Below are 19,868 nucleotides of genomic sequence, written 5' to 3'. Positions count from 1 at the left end.
CCCTCTATTCTGCTCTGGTTAGGCCACACCTGGAATATTGTGTCCAATTCTGGGCACCACAATTCAAGAGAGATATTGACAAGCTGGAATGTGTCCAGAGGAGGGCGACTAAAATGATCAAGGGTCTGGAGAACAAGCCCTATGAGGAGCGGCTTAAGGAGCTGGGCATGTTTAGCCTGAAGAAGAGAAGGCTGAGAGGAGATATGATAGCCATGTATAAATATGTGAGAGGAAGCCACAGGGAGGAGGAGGGAGCAAGCTTGTTTTCTGCTTCCTTGGAGACTAGGACGCGGAACAATGGCTTCAAACTACAAGAGAGGAGATTCCATCTGAACATGAGGAAGAACTTCCTGACTGTGAGAGCCGTTCAGCAGTGGAACTCTCTGCCCCGGAGTGTGGTGGAGGCTCCTTCTTTGGAAGCTTTTAAACAGAGGCTGGATGGCCATCTGTCAGGGGTGATTTGAATGCAATATTCCTGCTTCTTGGCAGAATGGGGTTGGACTGGATGGCCCATGAGGTCTCTTCCAACTCTTTGATTCTATGATTCTATGATTCTATAATAATAATAATAATAATAATAATAATAATAATAAATGCAAAAGGCCACCTTGCTTGGATCTGTGCACATAATTCAAAAATACATCACACAGTCCTAGTCGCTTGGGAAATGTCCAACTTGTGATTTTGTGATACGAAATCCAGTATATATGTCTCATTTGCTGTGACATACTGTGTTTTTGTGTCCGTAAAATAATAATAATAATAATAATAATAATAATAATAATAATAATAATAACTGCAAAGACTCTGGCACAAACCAGTACAGGTGGCCCAAGTGGTGATTGGCACACTGGATGCAGTGTCTAAAGACACTTAAACACAATTGGCGCTGACAAACTTATCATCTGTCAGCTGCAAAAGGCCACCCTACTCGGATCTGCATGCATTATTCGCCAATACATCACACAGTTCTAGACACTTGGGAAGTGTCCGACATGTGATCCATTACAATATCCAGCATAGTGATCTTGTTCACTGTGTACTAATCCTGTTGTGTTTATAATAATAATAATAATAATAATAATAATAATAATACTCTGGCACAAGCCAGTCAAGGTGGATCCAGTGGTGATCAGCACACTGGGTGCAGTGCCTAAAGACCTTGGCCTGCACTTAAACACAATCGGTGCCGGCAAAATCAGCATCTGCCAGCTTCAGAAGGCCACCTTACTGGGATCTGCATTATTCGCCAATACATCACACAGTCCAAGACACTTGGGAAGTTTCCGACGTGTGATCCAGTACAACAGCCAGCAGAGTATCTGCTGTTGACTCATTGTGTTTCAAATAATAATAATAATAATAATAATAATAACAACAACAACAATAATGTATTGCATGTTTCTCCCTGTGGCTCAAGGTGGGATACATAATTAAAACAAGAGATAAGAGTGCCTTGAATGTTTACCCATGTTTCTTAGGGTGCGTCTACAATGGAGAATTAATGCAGTTTGACACCACTCTAACTGCCCAAGCTCAATGCTATGGAAGTCTAGAAGTTGAATTTTACAACATCTTTAGCCTTCTCTGCCAAAGAGTGCTTATGCATCACTAAATTACAGTCCCCATGATTTCCATCACATTGAACCAAGGCAGTTCAGATGGTGTCAAACTGCATTAATTCTATCACGTAGATGCATTCTTAGATTAGACTACATTATGACAACAACAAGAATCCCCAAAATAGATTGCATACCATGGAAAACCCCTTCAAAGTCTGAATTAACATTGTGAATGGAGCCAATGGCTCCTGAGTGACATGGAAGCCACCAGTTTCCCACTGGTAAAATGTCCATAAACTCACCTCTGGCGAAGGGAGCGTAGTTGCATTGGGGTCAATGGGTGCCACCAAGAGCATGTCTTTCAAGATGGTGTGGAGGTGGTGGGCCATCCTCTTCTGCTGCTCAAGGCTGCAGTGGTTCTCCAGGGAGATGATGACAGGATACAGAGAGGTCTGTGGAGGAAGGCAACAAAAAGGAGCAATCACACATTTGCCTTATATGCACCAGTCTCCTCCTATATAACTAACCAAAACTAACAAAATAGAGTTCAACAGTGACAAATGCAAGATACTCCACTTTGGCAGGAAAAACGAAATGCAAAGATACAGAATGGGGGACAATGCCTGGCTCGAGAGCAGTACGTGTGAAAAAGATCTTGGAGTCCTCATGGACAACAAGTTAAACATGAGCCAGGAATGTGATGTGGCAGCAAAAAAAGCCAATGGGATTTTGGGCTGCATCAATAGGAGCATAGTGTCTAGATCCAGGGAAGTCATGCTACCCATGCTCTATTCCGCTTTGGTTAGACCACACCTGGAATATTGTGTCCAATTCTGGGCACCACAATTCAAGAGAGATATTGACAAGCTGGAATGTGTCCAGAGGAGGGCGACTAATATGATCAAGGGTCTGGAGAACAAGCCCTATGAGGAGCGGCTTAAGGAGTTGGGCATGTTTAGCCTGAGGAAGAGAAGGCTGAGAGGAGATATGATAGCCATGTATAAATATGTGAGAGGAAGCCACAGGGAGGAGGGAGCAAGCTTGTTTTCTGCTTCCCTGGAAACTAGGACGCGAAACAATGGCTTCAAACTACAAGAAAGGAGATTCCATCTGAACATGAGGAAGAACTTCCTGACTGTGAGAGCCGTTCAGCAGTGGAACTCTCTGCCCTGGAGTGTGGTGGAGGCTCCTTCTTTGGAGGCTTTTAAACAGAGGCTGGATGGCCATCTGTCAGGGGTGCTTTGAATGCAGTATTCCTGCTTCTTTGGAGAATGGGGTTGGACTGGATGGCCCATGAGGACTCTTCCAACTCTTTGATTCTATGATTCTATATAGACATCTCTAACCCTTGATCTCTTTCTCAGAAGCTAAGTACATAGGACTGAGTGATGCCCAGGGCAGGTCTTGCTCAATAAGAAGCACCGCTGTTGTGGAAAAGCTTCTCTAACAAGGTCCACCGAGTCCACACAATGCTTAATATTCAGCATGCTGACAAAGGAAACCATTCATTCATTCATTCATTCATTCATTCATTCAAAGCGTAGCATTTTAGCAGGGGAAAAATAATAGAGACAATGCAAGTTCGAGATCCACGTTAAGTTATGTTGAAGGCAGTTCCCAGTCTTTTGGAACTGGGATTGCATTTTCTGGAACTGGGATTGCACTTTCCTAGAATCATAGAATCATAGAATCCTGGAGTTGGGAGTGACCTGGTGGGCCATCCAGTCCAACCCCTTGCCAAGAAGCAGGAAAATCACATTCAAAGCACCCCTGACAGATGGCCATCCAGCGTCTACTTCAAAGCCTCCAAAGAAGGCACCTCCACCACACTCTAGGGCAGAGAGTTCCACTGCTGAATGGCTCTCACAGTCAGGGAGTTCTTCCTAATGTTCAGATGGAATCTCCTAACATTTAGGCCCTATTATTATAGACTAAACTGAAGAACGAGATGATTTATCCATCTATTTTACAAACAAAACTGGTCAAAGTATCGCTGGACAGTTCTGTCTTCAATTTTAAAAAAAGACTGTATCTTACCATTGCATTCAAAACCAACAAACTAGTTTAGGAGGCGAAAAGCAGATCTGTTGACTTGTGACTTGTGTCCCGTCTACACTGCTATATAATGCAGTTTGAAACTGCACCATATAATGTAGTTCAGTGCCTTTAAACTGCATTATATGAGTCTACTCTGACCATATCCTGCAGTTTCAAATAGCATATGAGTCTACACTGCCATATAATCAAGTTCAAATCTGCATTACAACGGTAGATAGGGCCTAATTTAATAGTGACATTACTGTGCCGCTTTCAATGACTACTTGCACTTTAGTATTTTCTTCCATCATCAACATCATCATCAATTAATATTGTTGTTAGAATCATAGAATCAAAGAGTTGGAAGAGACCTCATGGGCCATCCAGTCCAACCCCATTCTGCCAAGAAGCAGGAATACTGCATTCAAATCACCCCTGACTGATGGCCATCCAGCCTCTGTTTAAAAGCTTCCAAAGAAGGAGCCTCCACCACACTCCGGGGCAGAGAGTTCCACTGCTGAACGGCTCTCACAGTCAGGAAGTTCTTCCTCATGTTTAGATGGAATCTCCTCTCTTGTAGTTTGAAGCCATTGTTCCGCGTCCTAGTCTCCAAGGAAGCAGAAAACAAGCTGCTCCCTCCTCCCTGTGGCTTCCTCTCACATATTTATACATGGCTATCATATCTCCTTTCAGTCTTCTCTTCTTCAGGCTAAACATGCCCAGCTCCTTAAGCCGCTCCTCATAGGGCTTGTTTTCCAGACCCTTGATCATATTAGTCGCCCTCCTCTGGACACATTCCAGTTTGTCAATATCTCTCTTCAGTTGTGGTGTTGTTGTTCCCTGCCTCCTCTCATGGCTAGTGGCTGGGTACACCAGATATTAACTTGTACAAAGATATATTCTGCGCAGATTTTTTTTTTTATTGTGTAGGAAATAACGTGCTAAGCTGAACGAAATGTTACCTTTTGGGTGCAAAGAAAAATAATCATCCAAGACATCTTTGAGTGCAAATGAAGTTCTGAAGCATAAATAATCTCAAATCTACATTTTTGGGATCTCACTTTGATATCTGAGACAAAGTAAACGTATGAGTATCTTTTGCCCTAAACTGGGAACCAAATCCATAAGGTTCATTTGGGAATGGGAGCTGTTCTTACCTTGAAAGCATAGTCCCGGATGGCTTTTATGACATCGGAGAAAAGGATCTTGGAGGTGAGTGTATAACCATGGTAGATGACCGGCTCAGAATTGGGGCCGTCCCAGCAGTCCAGCTCCACACATCGGCAGCCTTTTGTCAGGGCCCTAAAAATAAAGGAATAGAGACCTATTAGAACAGAGATCCCAAGGGCAAGATGGCATCCTTGAAGTGACTGGCTTGACTCTGGCATCCTTGAAGTGACTGGCTTGACTCTGAAGGAGCTGGGGGAGGTGACGGCCAACAGGGAGCTCTGGTGTGGGCTGGTCCATGAGGTCACGAAGAGTCGGAAACAACTGAACGAATGAACAACAACAAAGGACAAAGATTGGAGCCCCCGGTGGCGCAGTGGGTTAAACCGCTGTGCTGCCAAACCTGCGGACTGAAAGGTCACTGGTTCGAATCTGGGGAGCGGGGTGAGTTCCCGTTGTTAGCCCCAGCTTCTGCCAACCTAGCAGTGCAAAAACATGCAAATGTGAGTAGATCAATAAGTACTGCTCTAGTGGGAAGGTAATGGCACTCCATGCAGTCATGCTGGCCACATGACCTTGGAGGCATCTATGGACAATGCCAGCTCTTCAGCTTAGAAATGGAGATGAATACCACTCCCCAGAGTCGGACACGACTGGACTTAATGTCAGGTAAATGCCTTTACCTTTACCTAGCACAGAGATCACCCTTCTTCAAAGAAAGGCTCCCATTAATGGAGGAAGAAGGCTGCAGACTCAGAGCATTGAAATACTACTTTAAAAAAAACTTCAAGAATTCCCCAAGTTGCTTCTGGAAATTATGGTCTAAGAAATAACTTTTCCAAGCTCTAGTCCTACTTGGCTCTCAAACCTCTGGCCTTGATGGCCTAGAACATGCCTTAAAATGACATATTTTGTAGGTCATAGATACCTTATCATCACATTTTTACTTTTTATCTTCTTTTAACTTTGTAAGCTGCCTCGGGTATCACATTGAGAGAAATAAGGGATACAAGAAAAGTAGAACTACTGTTGTTATTGCTGTCAAACTGACTTCCATGTATGGCAACCCAAGGAATGACAGGCTCCTGAGAGCCTCAGTTATCAACTGTACTGCTCAGGTCTTACAAATCCAAGGCCATGGGTTTCTCAGTTGAATCAAACCACTTGTATTACATAATTGGGCAGCTTTGGACTTTTCTTTGACCTCTGTGCAGGGCAGCAACTGAACATCCGTTCAGCTTGCATCAAATTGCATTGCCAGTAGATATGTAGACAAATAGACTAACAGGCAGGCAGGCAGGCAGAGATAAGATAAATGGGACAGACAGATAGACAGACAGATAGATGGACTGATGGAAGATACATAGAGATAAGGAGGGAAGGAAGGAAGATATCAAGTAAATAGATCAGACAGATGACAGAAATAAGATACATAGATAGAAATTATGGATGGATGGATAGACAGATAGATAGAGGGAGGGAGGGAGGGAGGGAAGAAGGAAATAGATCAGACAGATGACAGAAATAAGATACATATATAGAAATGATAAGATAGATAGATAGATAGATAGATAGATAGATAGATAGAGGGAAGGAGAAAGGAGGGAAGATATAAAGTAAATAGATCAGATAGATGACAGAAATAAGATACATAGATAGACATTTTGGATGGATGGATAGATAGATAGATAGATAGATAGATAGATAGATAGATAGATAGATGGAAGGAGAAAGGAGGGAAGGAAGATATAAAGTAAATAGATCAGATAGATGACAGAAATAAGATACATATATAGAAATGATAGATAGATGGATGGATAGATAGATAGATGGAAAAAGGAGGGAAGGAGGGAAGATATAAAGTAAATAGATCAGATAGATAACAGAAATAAGATACATAGATAGAAATTATGGATGGATGGATGGATAGAGGGAGGGAAAGGGGGGAGGGAAGAAAGGAAGTAAGTAAATAGATCAGACAGATGACAGAAATAAGATACATAGATAGGCATGATAGATAGATAGATAGATAGATAGATAGATAGATAGATAGATGGATGGATGGATGGATGGATGGATGGATGGATGGATGGATGGATGGATAGATAGATAGATAGATAGATAGATAAGTAGAGGGAAGGAAGGAGGGAGGAAGATATATTTACAGTAAATATATCAGACAGATGACAGAAATAAGATACATAGATAGAAATGATAGATAGATAGAGGGAAGGAGGGAAGAATCATACAAAGAAAATAGATCAGATAGATGACAGAAATACGATACATAAATTGAAATTGTGGATAGATAGATACATAGATAGATATAAGAATGGAGGGAGGGAAGGAAGGAACGAAATAGATTAGACAGATGACAGAAATAAGATATATAGATAGAAATTATAGATAGATAGATAGATAGATAGATAGATAGATAGAGGAAGATATAAAGTAAATAGATCCAATAGATGACAGAAATAAGATACAAAGAAATGATAAATGATAGATAGATAGATAGATAGATAGATAGATAGATAGATAGATAGATAGAGGGAAGGAGGGAGGGAAGGAGGAAGGATGGAAGGAAGTAAATAGATCAGACAGATGACAGAAATAAGATATATAGATAGAAATTATAGATAGATAGGTAGATAGATGGAGAGAGGGAGGGAGGAAGATGTAAAGTAAATAGATCCAATAGATGACAGAAATAAGATACATAGAAATTACAGATAGATAGATAGATAGATAGATAGATAGATAGGGAGAAGGAAGGAAGGAATATAAAAAGTAAATAGATCAGATAGATGACAGAAATAAGATACATAGATGGAAATTATAGATAGATAGATAGATAGATAGATAGATAGATAGATAGATAGATAGATAGAGGGAAGGAGGTAGGTGGGAAGGAAGGAAGGAAGGAAGGAAGGAAGGAAGGAAGGAAGGAAGGAAGGAAGGAAGGCAGAATGATTTAACTAGCCCCTTTCCAGGAAGAGGACATAAATAGGCTCACTGTGCATGTATATTTTCCTCTGTTGTTTGTCATCATTCCTAACTTATGGCAAACTTTTCATGAGATTTCTTTGCACATTATCTGAAGCTTAAAAGGTGTGACTTGCCCAAGGTCCCCAACTGGGGAAGTAGGGGTTCAAACGATGGTTTTCCTGCATCCTAATCCAAAATGCAACCCTCTGCACCCCATTAGTTCTCAGAGAGGTAGGGGGTTCACTCATTGGTCTGCCATTAGATTAGATCTACGAAGTTGCACCATACCTGATGTAGGCCTCTGTGCTGCTGGGCCCTTTGAGTTGATCCTCCATGAGGTAGGTGTTGTGTGAAGACGAAATATAATAATGACTGAGCGGCTGATTCATGTCCTGGTAGACCCGGGTGTGATTCTGATTGAATATGTTCCCATCAGCTGACAGAAGATACATCTGGAAACCATCTTTGGTCATAGATCGTTGACCTTTGACTGCAGGAAAAAAAAGGAGAATGTGCAATAATTGCTATGTAGAGAAAATAAGCACAACGGACAAAACAACTTTGTATGGCATATAGGAATATCTGATTCCCCCAATTAGTATTGGTACACCAACAGCAGAAAGAAAAATAGTAGGGGAATGAAAAAAAAAAAGATGAAATTTATGGATCCAAAAAAAAAAAAAACATAGAAGGACTTTTATTTATTTATTTATTTATTTATTTACTCTATTTGTATCCCGCCTTTCTCTATCCCGAAGGGGACTAAAGGCGGCTTTACATATGGCAACTATTTGACGCCTTTAGACAGCAAAAAATTATTATTATTATTATTATTATTATTATTATTATTATTATTTGAATCTGGGGAGAGCGTGGATGAGCTCCCTCTGTCAGTTCCAGCTCCCCATGTGCGGAGATGAGAGAAGCCTCCTACAAGGATGGTAAACATCAAAACATCCAAGCGTCCCCTGGGCAACATCCTTGCAGACGGCCAATTCTGCAAAGAATGTTCTTTGATTGTAGGTGAACTATAAGGCGACTTGCAGTTTCTGAAGTCACTCCTGACATGAAAATATTATTAATACTAGCCGTCCCCTGCCACGCATTGCTGTGGCCCACATGGGGGTTCTGTGTGGAAGGTTTGGCCCAATTCTGTCACTGGTGGGGTTCAGAATGCTCTGTGATTGTAGGTGAACTATAAATCCCAGCAACTACAACTCCCAAATGTCAAGATTCTATTTTCTCCAAACTCCACCAGTGTTCACTTTGGGGCATATTGAGTATTTGTGCCAAGTTTGGTCCAGCTCCATCATTGTTTGAGTCCACAGTGATATCTGGATGTAGGTGAACTACAACTCCCAAACTCAACGTCAATGCCCACCGAACTCTTGTAGTGTTTTCTGTTGATCATGGGAGTTCTGTGTCCCAAGATTGGTTCAATTCCATCATTGGCAGAGTTCAGAATGTTCTTTGACTGTAGGTGAACTATAAATCGCAGCAACTACAACTCCCAAATGACAAAATCAATTTTTTTGAGTGAAGGACATACATTGGCCTGATAGGTGTATTGTGTCCAAATTTGGTATCATTTCGTCCAGTGGTTTTTGAGTTCTGTTAATCCCACAAACGAACATTACATTTTTATTTATATAGATGATGATGATGATGATTATTATTATTATTATTATTATTATTTCTCACCTTTCTCCCAAGGTAGGATTGAAGCCACTGAACAATAATTTAATCAAGATGAACTTAAAACATTACAATATCTGCCAGGGTCTGGTTCCAGAAACTCCCGTTGATACCAAAATCCATCTATAGTAATATTGTGTTTTGTACATAAAATGACAAAATCAAGTTTTGCTTTAAATATATATTTTTCCTGTAGTCATAGGAGAGACATTTCCAATTATCTGATGCCAGAGATCAAAAGAAGAGGAATCTATCAGTCATAAGTCTGATCATGCTGGGCTTCCCAAAGCCATGTGTGACATCATACACAAAGATGCAAAGATTACGTTATGTAACATGATTTGTGTTCCTGGGTTATAAATGTTATTTCTTAATAGGTTCTATCATAAAAGCATGGGAAAAGTTCATTAACCTGCCAAAATTTTGTTTTTGCAGGAGGGACATCCTATAGCACATGTTGCTATAGTTTTTCAATGAGTATGTCATAGAGTCTCAACCAATTCAACATATGTGCTGTCGAAGGCTTTCATGGCCAGAATCACTGGATTGCTGTAAGTTTTTTCAGACTATGTGGCCATTCCCCAGAAGCATTCTCTCCTAACATTTCACCTGCATCTATGGCAGGCATCCTCAGAGGTTGTGAGGTCTGTCGGAAACTAGGAAAATTGGGTTTATATATCTGTAGAATGTCCAGGGTGGGAGAAAGAGCTCGTGTCTGTTTGAAGTAGGCGTGAATGTTTCAATTGGCCACCTTGATTAATATTTAATTGTTGTTGTTCATTCGTTCAGTCATCTCCGACTCTTCGTGACCTAATGGACCAGCCCACGAGGTCCAACAGACAAGAGTTCTTTCTCCCACCCTGGACATTCCACAGATACATACACCCCATTTTCCTAATTTCCAATAGACCTCACAACTTCTGAGGATGCCTGCCATAGATGCAGGTGAAACGTCAGGAGAGAATGCTTCTGGAACATGGCCACACAGCCCAAAAAACTAAGTTTCTGGAGTATAGCAACTACTTTCAAAGCACCACATCATTAAACAGGAAATAAGACTTTCAGGAAATAAAGCCCGACTGCTCATTGGAGGGAAGGATAGTAGAGGCAAAGCTGAAGTACTTTGGCCACATCATGAGAAGAAAGGAAAGCTTAGAGAAGACTATTATGCTGGGGAAAATGGAAAGAAAAAGGAAGAGGGGCTGACCAAGGGCAAGATGGATCGATGGCATCCTTGAAGTGACTGGATTGACCTTGAAGGAGCTGAGGGTGGTGACAGCCAACAGGGAGCTCTGGCATGGACTGGTCCATGAGGTCACAAAGAGTCGGAAACAACCAAACGAATGAACAACAACAAGACTTTCAAACCTGGAACGGAAAATGTTTCAAATTTTGTTACACAGTGTTATCAATCAACAAATTCACTCAAGGATTGCAAACCTACCAGTTTTGTTGGGTTCATATTTCTCGATCAGCGAGAGCGCCAGTTTGGACCCAGCGTTCTCCTCATGCTGCTGAGTTCGGAGGAAGCCCACCAGATCGTCCAACGACATGGTCTCTTTGCCCTTGGACTGTTCAGAGAAGATCCGGTCTATCTCTTTTCGCTCTGTCAGGATCTTATAGAAGATCTCTATCTCGTCGTCTTCCAAGGTGTTTGTCTTAGATGTGTCACATTGCTGTGAATGCAGAGAGAAGAAGTAAATCCCTTCTTTCTTTTTTGGTTGGGGCCTCAGCCAGGGCTAGATAATGCAAAACAGAGTCATCACTTTGCAAACAGTCGCTTTTGCTGCCCAAGGGTGAGAATCCAGTCGGTGCCAAGGAAATGCCTCGGTTTTTTCTCCCTCGTCTGAACTAAGCTTGAGTGAAGATTTGGTGGGACTGGGCATTTGAGCAGTAATAGAAGTTGGAATTTGGGAAGTGTTTGAGAAGTATTGGTAGGTCCTGAAATATTTCATATCAATCTCAGGAGAAAAGGTCTTGCCACAGCAAGACTAGTAAACTCCAGCCCAAAAGACCATAGCAGAACTACAGTATTTGAGTCAGAAATGTGTCTACTGTGTTTTCCTTTCTCTAGTGCAGTGTTTCTCAACCTGGGGGTCGGGACCCCTGCAGGGGTCACGAGGGGGGTGTCACAAGGGTCTCAAAAGACCATCAGAAAACACAATATTTTCTGTTGGTCATGGGGGTTTTGTGTGCCAGGTTTGGTTCAATTCCATTGTTGGTGGAGTTCAGAATGCTCTTTGATTGTAGGTGAACTATAAATCCCAGCAACTACAACTCCCAAATGTCAAGGTCTATATTCCCCAAACTCCACCAGAGTCCACATTTGGACATATTGAGTATGTGTGCCAAGTTTGGTTCAGATCCATCATTGTTTGAGTCCACAGTGCTCTCTGGGTGTAGGTGAACTACAACTCCAAAACTCAAGGTCAATACCCACAAACCCTTCCATTATTTTCTGTTGGTCATGGGAGTTCTGTGTACCAAGATTGGTTCACTTTCATCATTGGTGGAGTTGAGGATGCTCTTTGATTGTAGGTGAACTATAAATCCCAGTAACTACAACTCCCAAATGACATAATCAATCCCCCTCCCCAACTCCATCAATGTTTAAATTTGGGCATATTGGGTATTTGTGCCAAATTAGGTCTGGTGAAATAAAATGCATCCTGCATATCAGATATTTACATTACAATTTATAACAGTAGCAGAATTACAGTTATGAAGTAGCAACGAAAATAACGTTATGGTTGGGGGTCACCACACATGAGGAACTGTATTAAGGGGTTGCAGCATTAGGAAGGTTGAGAACCACTGCTCTAGTGAATGTTGTGAAAGATATCAGGGGTCTAAAAGCTCAACTTATGAACCATCCTGCAATTTACCACCCAAGAATTTGGTGGTGAATTGGAAAGCTGGTATTTCCATTCAGACTTAGGGTGCATCTATGGCGTAGGATTAATGAAGTGTGAAAGCACTCTATCATAACTCAACGCTATGTCACTATATGTTCTGTAGTTTAGTGAGGTACTAGCACTGTTTGGCAGGGAATGTGAAAGACCTTGCAAAACTACAGCTCCCTGGATTCCATAGCACTGAAGCCATGGCACATCTATCCTTTGTGATAGGACTACCAGCTTCATTGTTTTGTAGATGACACAGGATCAATATAATATTTGATCACAAATCAAAGCTTGCTCTCCCATCAGGCATGAAGAAGCCAATTCATGCCTGATGGGAGGGCAATTTTGACTTTTCTCAGGTTCTCAAATACTGTCATTTGGGAGTTGTAGTTGCTGGGATTTATAGTTCACCTACAATCAAAGAACATTCTGAACCCCACCAAGGATGGAATTGAACCAAACTTGGCACACAGTTCTCCTGTGACCAACAGAAAATGTCCTTTGGTTTTGGAGTTGTAGTTCACCTACATCCAAAGATGACTGTGGACTCAAACAATGATTGATCGGGACCAAACTCTACAAGAATACTCAATATGCCCAAATGTGAACATTGGTGGAGTTTGGGGGAAATAGAATCTTGACATTTGGGAGTTGTAGTTGCTGGGATTTATAGGTCACCTACAGTCAAAGAGCATTCTGAAACCCACCAACGATAGAATTGGGCCAAACCTCCCACACAGAACCCCCATGTGGGTCACAGCAACGCGTGGCAGGGGACGGTTAGTTTGTGTATGTGTGTGTGTTTGTGTATGTGTGTGTGTGTATATGTATGTGTGTGTGTGTGTGTGTATATATATATATATATATATATATATATATATTCTTGGCATGGCTGGTTGAATCCTTGGATGCTGAATCTGTGGATAAGGCAGACTGACTACAATTTCAAATTGGCTTCTTTAAGGTTCTCTGATAATATATTCAAACAAATATCAGTCTTCTTTTTAAATTCGTTTTCTGAACTTAGGTCTCCATTTTGCCCAGGAAATTAGATGAATAAATATCAGAGAATGTAAATTTGGAGGGGGGGGGGGGTAGTAGTGCAGTGGATTAAACCGCTAAGCTGCTGAACTTACTGACTGGAAGGTCAGAGGTTCAGATCCATGGGATGGGGTGAGCTTCCGTTGTTAGCCCCAGCTTCTGCCAACCTAACAGTTTGAAAACATGCAAATGTGAGTAGATCGGTAGGTACCATTTCTGTGGGAAGGTCATGATGCTCTATACAGTCATGCCGGCCACATGACCTAAGAGGCGTCTACGGACAATGCCAGCTCTTCGGCTTAGAAATGGAGATGAGCACCACCCTTCAAAGTTGGACTCAGCTAGACTTAATGTCAAGGGGAAATCTTTACCCTTTTTTACATGGATATTTTACTTTTGGGGAGGGAGTTATAATCCCGCCCCCAAAAAATCCAATCTCTGTTTCTACAAGAGCATATTCTTTGGTGGCTACCAATTCTATTCTTGTGCACCTGGAAACATTGACAAATACATTTGTTTGATCCATCGATATGAGGGAATAACATCAGCCTTACCTCAAAAATCTGCCGCGCATAGTTGTCATCCACTTGGATGTTGATTTCCTTCAGGAAGTTCTTGAGCTCATTCAACGTCATTTTGTTGTCCTTATTCTTATCCGCCTTCCTCAAGCAGGCATGGATCCAGCTGTTTGAATGGATTATTAAGGAAGATAACAACATCGGAAAAGAGATTCCCTCCCCAAAGTTTCAGCCTAAGTTTTGAACCTACAAGATTCCGTGGAGCAGGTCTGGGCCAACTTGGCCCTCCAGGTGTTTTGGACTACAACTCCCACAATTCCTAACAGCCTACCTCTCCTCCTCTCTCGGCACCAGTCTTTCCCACTATTCCTTATTCATATATACACAGCATTTTCCGCAAAACATATAGTTAAAATAAATTATTGTTATTATTGGAAGGATACGTAAGCACATCTACATTGAAGATGGTTTAATCAGAGTTGGACAGTCTTATCTTAAATTACAGTTTTATGTAAATATTCAAAAACATTTAACCTACTGTTGCCTCAATTAATGTAATTTTATTGGTATCTATTTTTATTTTGAAATTGACCAGTAGCTGCTGCATTTCCCACCCTCAACTTATACTCGAGTCAATACGTTTCCCAGTTTTTTTTGTGGTAAAATTAGGTGCCTCAACTTATATTCGGATCGGCTTACACTTGAGTATATAGGGTATATAATTCTGCCTTAATTATATAAAGAGTTAAGTACATTTGTTGTTGTTGTTGTTGTTGTTGTTGTTGTATTCCTTCACATCCGTTTTAGGGTTTGGAAAAGTTTTGCCACGGCTGTCCTCTGAGGCTGAGAAAGCGTGTCTTGCCCAAGGTCACCTAATGGGTTTCCATGGCTAAATGGAGATTTGAACCCCAGTCTCTAGCCACAGGCTCCTTAATTATCTGAAATATATACACACTATATTTGTATATAATTAACTTCAATGCTGAAAGGAGCCAAATCAGCTCCTTTTCCCAGCTGCCAAAATGGGTCATCATATTTTTATCTACTTTTTAAACCTTCGCATTTCAAAAACCAGCATGAGGTCTGCCATTGCTTCAGGACAAGCTTCTAAATTTAGCTTTTCTCTGGCCAGATCTGAATCTTTGGGGTTAAGTCCATTTCAAACTTGTTGAAACCTGTCATTAGTTTAAAATGCTACTTGGCTGGGAGTGCTTATTCTGACTCTGCAGAGCAGATGGCAAAGGTTTTGCTCCAAGTTGCAATTACCTGGTTTATAATGACCCAGCATGGCACATTCATATTCTCGTTATGCTGAAGGGAACGTGAAGAAACCACCCAAAATCTGATGAAATATCTGATTTACAGTGATATACTCACATAGCTGGGCGTATTTCCTTGTAAATTCACATGTCAAATACATCTCATGGTTGTGCAACCCAGACCATTACAAAACCTCCAAAATGTGGCCCCATCTACACTGCCATATAATCCAGTTTCTGAATGCAGTTGAAGTGGTTCAAAGTAATTGAATATCCTGGGAGCTGGAGGCACTTTGGCAGAGAAGCGTAAAGACTTTGGAAAACTACGAGGGGTATTTTTAAAGTAACGTCAGTTTTGTTGTAGACACTAGTATTTCACGCGCATACCGCAACGAGCGCGTGCGTCGTGTACCGGCATGCCTCGGGAACAACTGTGCTCAGTTTCCACTCTGTAGCTAACCTGTACGGTTCTGTTCTGTTTAAGACTATCAACTAACCCACCGCATGTGAGGTTCGCTCAGGGATATGGTTTTTGTCAGGAAGGAACCTGCCTGCTGCAGAAATTCATCAACAGATTTGTGAAGTGTACGGTGATACATCATAATAAATTGTGGCAAGTTCTTGGTGGGATGGGCATAACAAGCCCCCTTGTCTCTCTCCTGAGGAATCTGTACAAGGACCAAGTAGCAACAGTCAGAACTGACCACGGAACAACAGACTGGTTCAAGATTGGGAAAGGCGTACAGCAAGGCTGCATACTCTCACCCAACCTTTTTAACTTGTACGCAGAACACATCATGCGATGTGCGGGGCTTGACGAATGCAAAGCTGGGGTGAAAATTGCTGGAAGAAACATTAACAACCTCAGATATGCAGATGACACCACTCTGATGGCCGAAAGCGAGGAGGAGCTGAGGAGCCTTCCAATCAAAGTGAAAGAAGAAAGTGCAAAAGCTGGGTTGCAGCTAAACATCAAAAAAACCAAGATTATGGCAACAAGAATGATTGACAACTGGGAAATAGAGGGAGAAAATGTGGAGGCCGTGACAGACTTTGTATTTCTAGGTGCAAAGATTACTGCAGACGCAGACTGTGGCCAGGAAATCAGAAGGCGATTACTTCTTGGGAGAAGAGCAATGTCCAGTCTCAATAAAATAGTAAAGAGTAGAGACATCACACTGGCAACAAAGATCCGCCTAGTCAAAGCCATGGTATTCCCTGTAGTAACCTACGGATATGAGAGCTGGACCTTAGGGAAGGCCGAGCAAAGGAAGATAGATGCTTTTGAGCTGTGGTGCTGGAGGAAAGTGCTGAGAGTGCCTTGGACTGCGAGAAGATCCAACCAGTCCATCCTCCAGGAAATAAAGCCTGACTGCTCACTGGAGGGAAGGATACTAGAGACAAAGTTGAAGTACTTTGGCCACATCATGAGGAGACAGGAAAGCCTAGAGAAGACAATTATGCTGGGAAAGGTGGAAGGTAAAAGGAAGAGGGGCCGACCAAGGGCAAGATGGATGGATGGCATCCTTGAAGTGACTGGACTGACCTTGAAGGAGCTGGGGGTGGTGACGGCCGACAGGGAACTCTGGCATGGGCTGGTCCATGAGGTCACGAAGAGTCGGAGACGACTGAACGAATGAACAACAACAACAACGGTGATACTGTTATGAGTGAAAGCAAAGTGCGTAAGTGGGTACGACAATTCAAAGATGGCCGTGACAACGTCCATGATGAGGACCGCTCCATTCGCCCTTCTTTGATTACAGACGATTTGATTTGATTGCACACTCAAATCTTTGGTTTTTGTGGTCCTCTGTTAGGAGTGTCGGGACCCAACGGGAGCACAGTTTCCTAAACTTTAGGTGTTCAGAAACAATGTTGTAAAGCACTGATCTCGACACGTCAGGAAATTCATTTGAGAGACCTGTTATTGTGAAGCGCCTGTTCTTACGAATCCTCGCTTCAACTGAAGCCACCAAATCATCTGTAATCAAAGAAGGGCGACCGGAGCAGTCCTCATCATGGACGTTGTCACAGCCATCTTTGAATTGTCGTACCCACTTACGCACTTTGCTTTCACTTGCGGTGCAAGTAGGGTGGCCTTTTGCAACTGACAGATGGGAATTTTGTCAGCGCCGATTGTGTGTAAGTGCAGGCCAAAGTCTTTAGGCACTGCACCCTGTGTGCTGATCACCACTGGGACCACTTTGCCTGGCTTGTGCCAGAGTCTTTGTAGTTCTATCTTTAAATCCTCATATCGTGTAAAACCATTATTATTATTATTATTATTATTATTATTATTAGATACACAACAAAATTAGTGCACAGCAAACAAGATCACTATGCAGGCTGTTGTATTGGATCACACGTCGGACACTTCCCAAGTGTCTAGGACTGTGTGATGTATCGGTGAATAATGTTTGCAGATCCCAGTAGGGTGGCCTTTTGCAGTTGACAGATGGTAATTTTTTCAGTGCCGATTGTGTTTAAGTGCAGGCCAAGGTCTTGAGGCACTGCACCCAGTGATGATGATGATGATGATATGATTATGATTATTATTATTTGAAACACAACAAGATGAGTCAACAGCAGACACTCTGCTGGCTATTGAATTGGATCATACGTCGGGCACTTCCCAAGTGTCTAGGACTGTGTGATGTATCGGTGAATAATGTGTGCAGATCCCAGTAAGGTGGCCTTTTGCAGCTGGCAGCTGGTAATTTTGTCAGCGCTGATTGTGTTTAAGTGCAGGCCAAGGTCTTTAGGCACTGCACCCAGTGTGCCGATCACCACTGGGACCACCTTGACGGGCTTGTGCCAGAGTCTTTGCAGTTCGATCTTTAAATCCTCATATTTTGTCATCTTTTCCAGTTGTTTCTCTGCAATCCTGTTGTTGTTGTTGCTGCTGCTGCTGCTGTTATTATTATTATTATTGTCGAAGGCTTTCATGGCCAGAATCACTGGGTTGTTGTAGGTTTTTTGGGGCTATATGGCAGCATTGTTCTAGAGGCATTCTCTCCTGACATTTCACCTGCATCTATGGCAAACATCCTCAGAGGTAGTGAGGTCTGTTGGCACTAGGAAAATGAGTTTATATATCAGTATATATATTTATATATTCACCCTGGTCATTCCACAGATATATATACCCATTTTCCTAGTTCCAACAGACCTCACTACCTCTGAGGATGCTTGCCATAGATGCAGGCGAAACATCAGGAGAGAATGCCTCTAGAACATGGCCATACAGCCCGAAAAGACCTACAACACATTATTATTATTATTATTATTATTATTATTATTATTATTATTATTATTATTATTCAATGCTATGGAATGGTGATGTTTCAAAGCCTCCTCTGCCAAAGAGTGCTGGTGTCTCCCTTAACTACAAATCCCGGGATTCCGCATCATTGGGCCATGGCAGTTAAAGTGGTATCAAACTGTATCAATTCTGCAGTGAAGATTCACCCTTGGAGTCACTAGTGTGACTCTGTGGCCAACTTCCATCCCAAGATCCCTAACTGAATTACTCATCAAGAATGAAATGAAAGGATACTGTTGCAATTTCTGCCTCTGATTCAAGTTGTTGTTCTTGGCGATGATCTTTCTCAGCCCGGAGACCCAGTGGTTGGCATCGGCTTCAGAGGCAGCGATGAGGTCCAGGGTGTTCTTGTTGCCTTTGAAGACGATTGAAAAGCAGCGGTTTTCAGGTACATCCTTGACGTATTTTTTCATCCCTTCCGTCTTGTGGCCTGCCCTCACTTCCTGGATGTCCTCGATGGAGACTGTGAAAATAAACAAGGCACGGGTTATCATTGCAGAGGCATGGCATCTATGCCAAGGCTATCTTCGCTTTATGATGGATATTGCTAAATATCATTTTCTCTTAAGGTCTTCCCCAAATAGTCCTAAAAATAAAATTCAGGACTGCACCTAAAATTAATGCTGTTTGACACCACTTTCAATTGCTATGAAATTTTTCGTATTATATTTTGGTGAGGCACCAGGATCCTGTTGTAGAGAAGGCTAAAGACTTTGTAAAGCTATATCTTCCATTATTCCATAACGTTGCGCCATGGCAGTTAAAGTGGTGTTAAACTGCATTAACGCTACAGTGTATATGAGAAGAAGTGGCATAAAGAAGAGCCTCAAAGCTTAGGAAAATTCGTATAAAAAAGATTGGAAAGTGAAGATATGGGAACTCAAAGAAATGGACAAGTTAAATGTTTGGGGTTTTTTGTTTTTGAAGCATAAATCATTGGACCCTTTCTTTGAAGAATGGATGCCTTTCTATCCATATGTATCAGAAGGAAAGGAAGATATGGGAACTGGAATAACATGCTGGAAATAACATCCCTCCAAAAACGACAACTTCCATTATTCCATTAAGCCACAGCAGTTAGAATTGGTTGAGGACCTTGGGGGTAATCTAACCCAACTCTTTGCTCTGTGCACATATGCTTCAATTACTTAGGATTTGTATTTTACATTTTACATTGTTAGGGTATTAAATGTTAGCTGCTTTGAATCTCCTTTGGCAGAGAAAAAGTGGGATATAATAACCTATACTAATGGTATATGGCATAACAACATCTGCTATAGAACTCCAATATGCTGATGATAACGTAGTCTGTGCGTATTCAGAAGAAGACCTACAAGCCACTCTAAACACCTTTGCAGAAGCATTGAGATATG

General features: G+C 41.8%; 1 protein-coding gene across 2 annotated transcripts in view; it reads right to left on the bottom strand.

Annotated features, from left to right (window-relative positions):
• The window catches only part of PLCD1 (phospholipase C delta 1), an 89,613-nt gene that overhangs the window by 24,533 nt on the left and 45,212 nt on the right, over positions 1 to 19,868 (bottom strand). For both annotated transcript variants that reach the window (XM_060782640.2, XM_060782639.2), the window contains exons 3-8: positions 18,730 to 18,958; positions 13,948 to 14,077; positions 10,894 to 11,125; positions 8,043 to 8,244; positions 4,757 to 4,901; positions 1,865 to 2,014 (exon numbers count right to left, since the gene is read on the bottom strand). In XM_060782640.2, coding sequence (XP_060638623.2) covers positions 1,865 to 2,014; positions 4,757 to 4,901; positions 8,043 to 8,244; positions 10,894 to 11,125; positions 13,948 to 14,077; positions 18,730 to 18,958 — 1,088 coding nt within the window. The remainder of the gene's footprint in view (positions 1 to 1,864; positions 2,015 to 4,756; positions 4,902 to 8,042; positions 8,245 to 10,893; positions 11,126 to 13,947; positions 14,078 to 18,729; positions 18,959 to 19,868) is intronic.

The sequence above is a fragment of the Anolis sagrei genome, chromosome 6 (assembly GCF_037176765.1).
Source record: "Anolis sagrei isolate rAnoSag1 chromosome 6, rAnoSag1.mat, whole genome shotgun sequence".
In the NCBI taxonomy this organism is placed as follows: domain Eukaryota; kingdom Metazoa; phylum Chordata; class Lepidosauria; order Squamata; family Dactyloidae; genus Anolis; species Anolis sagrei.
The sequence above is the reverse complement of the archived record's forward strand: the minus strand, read 5'-3'. Positions and strand labels throughout refer to the sequence as shown.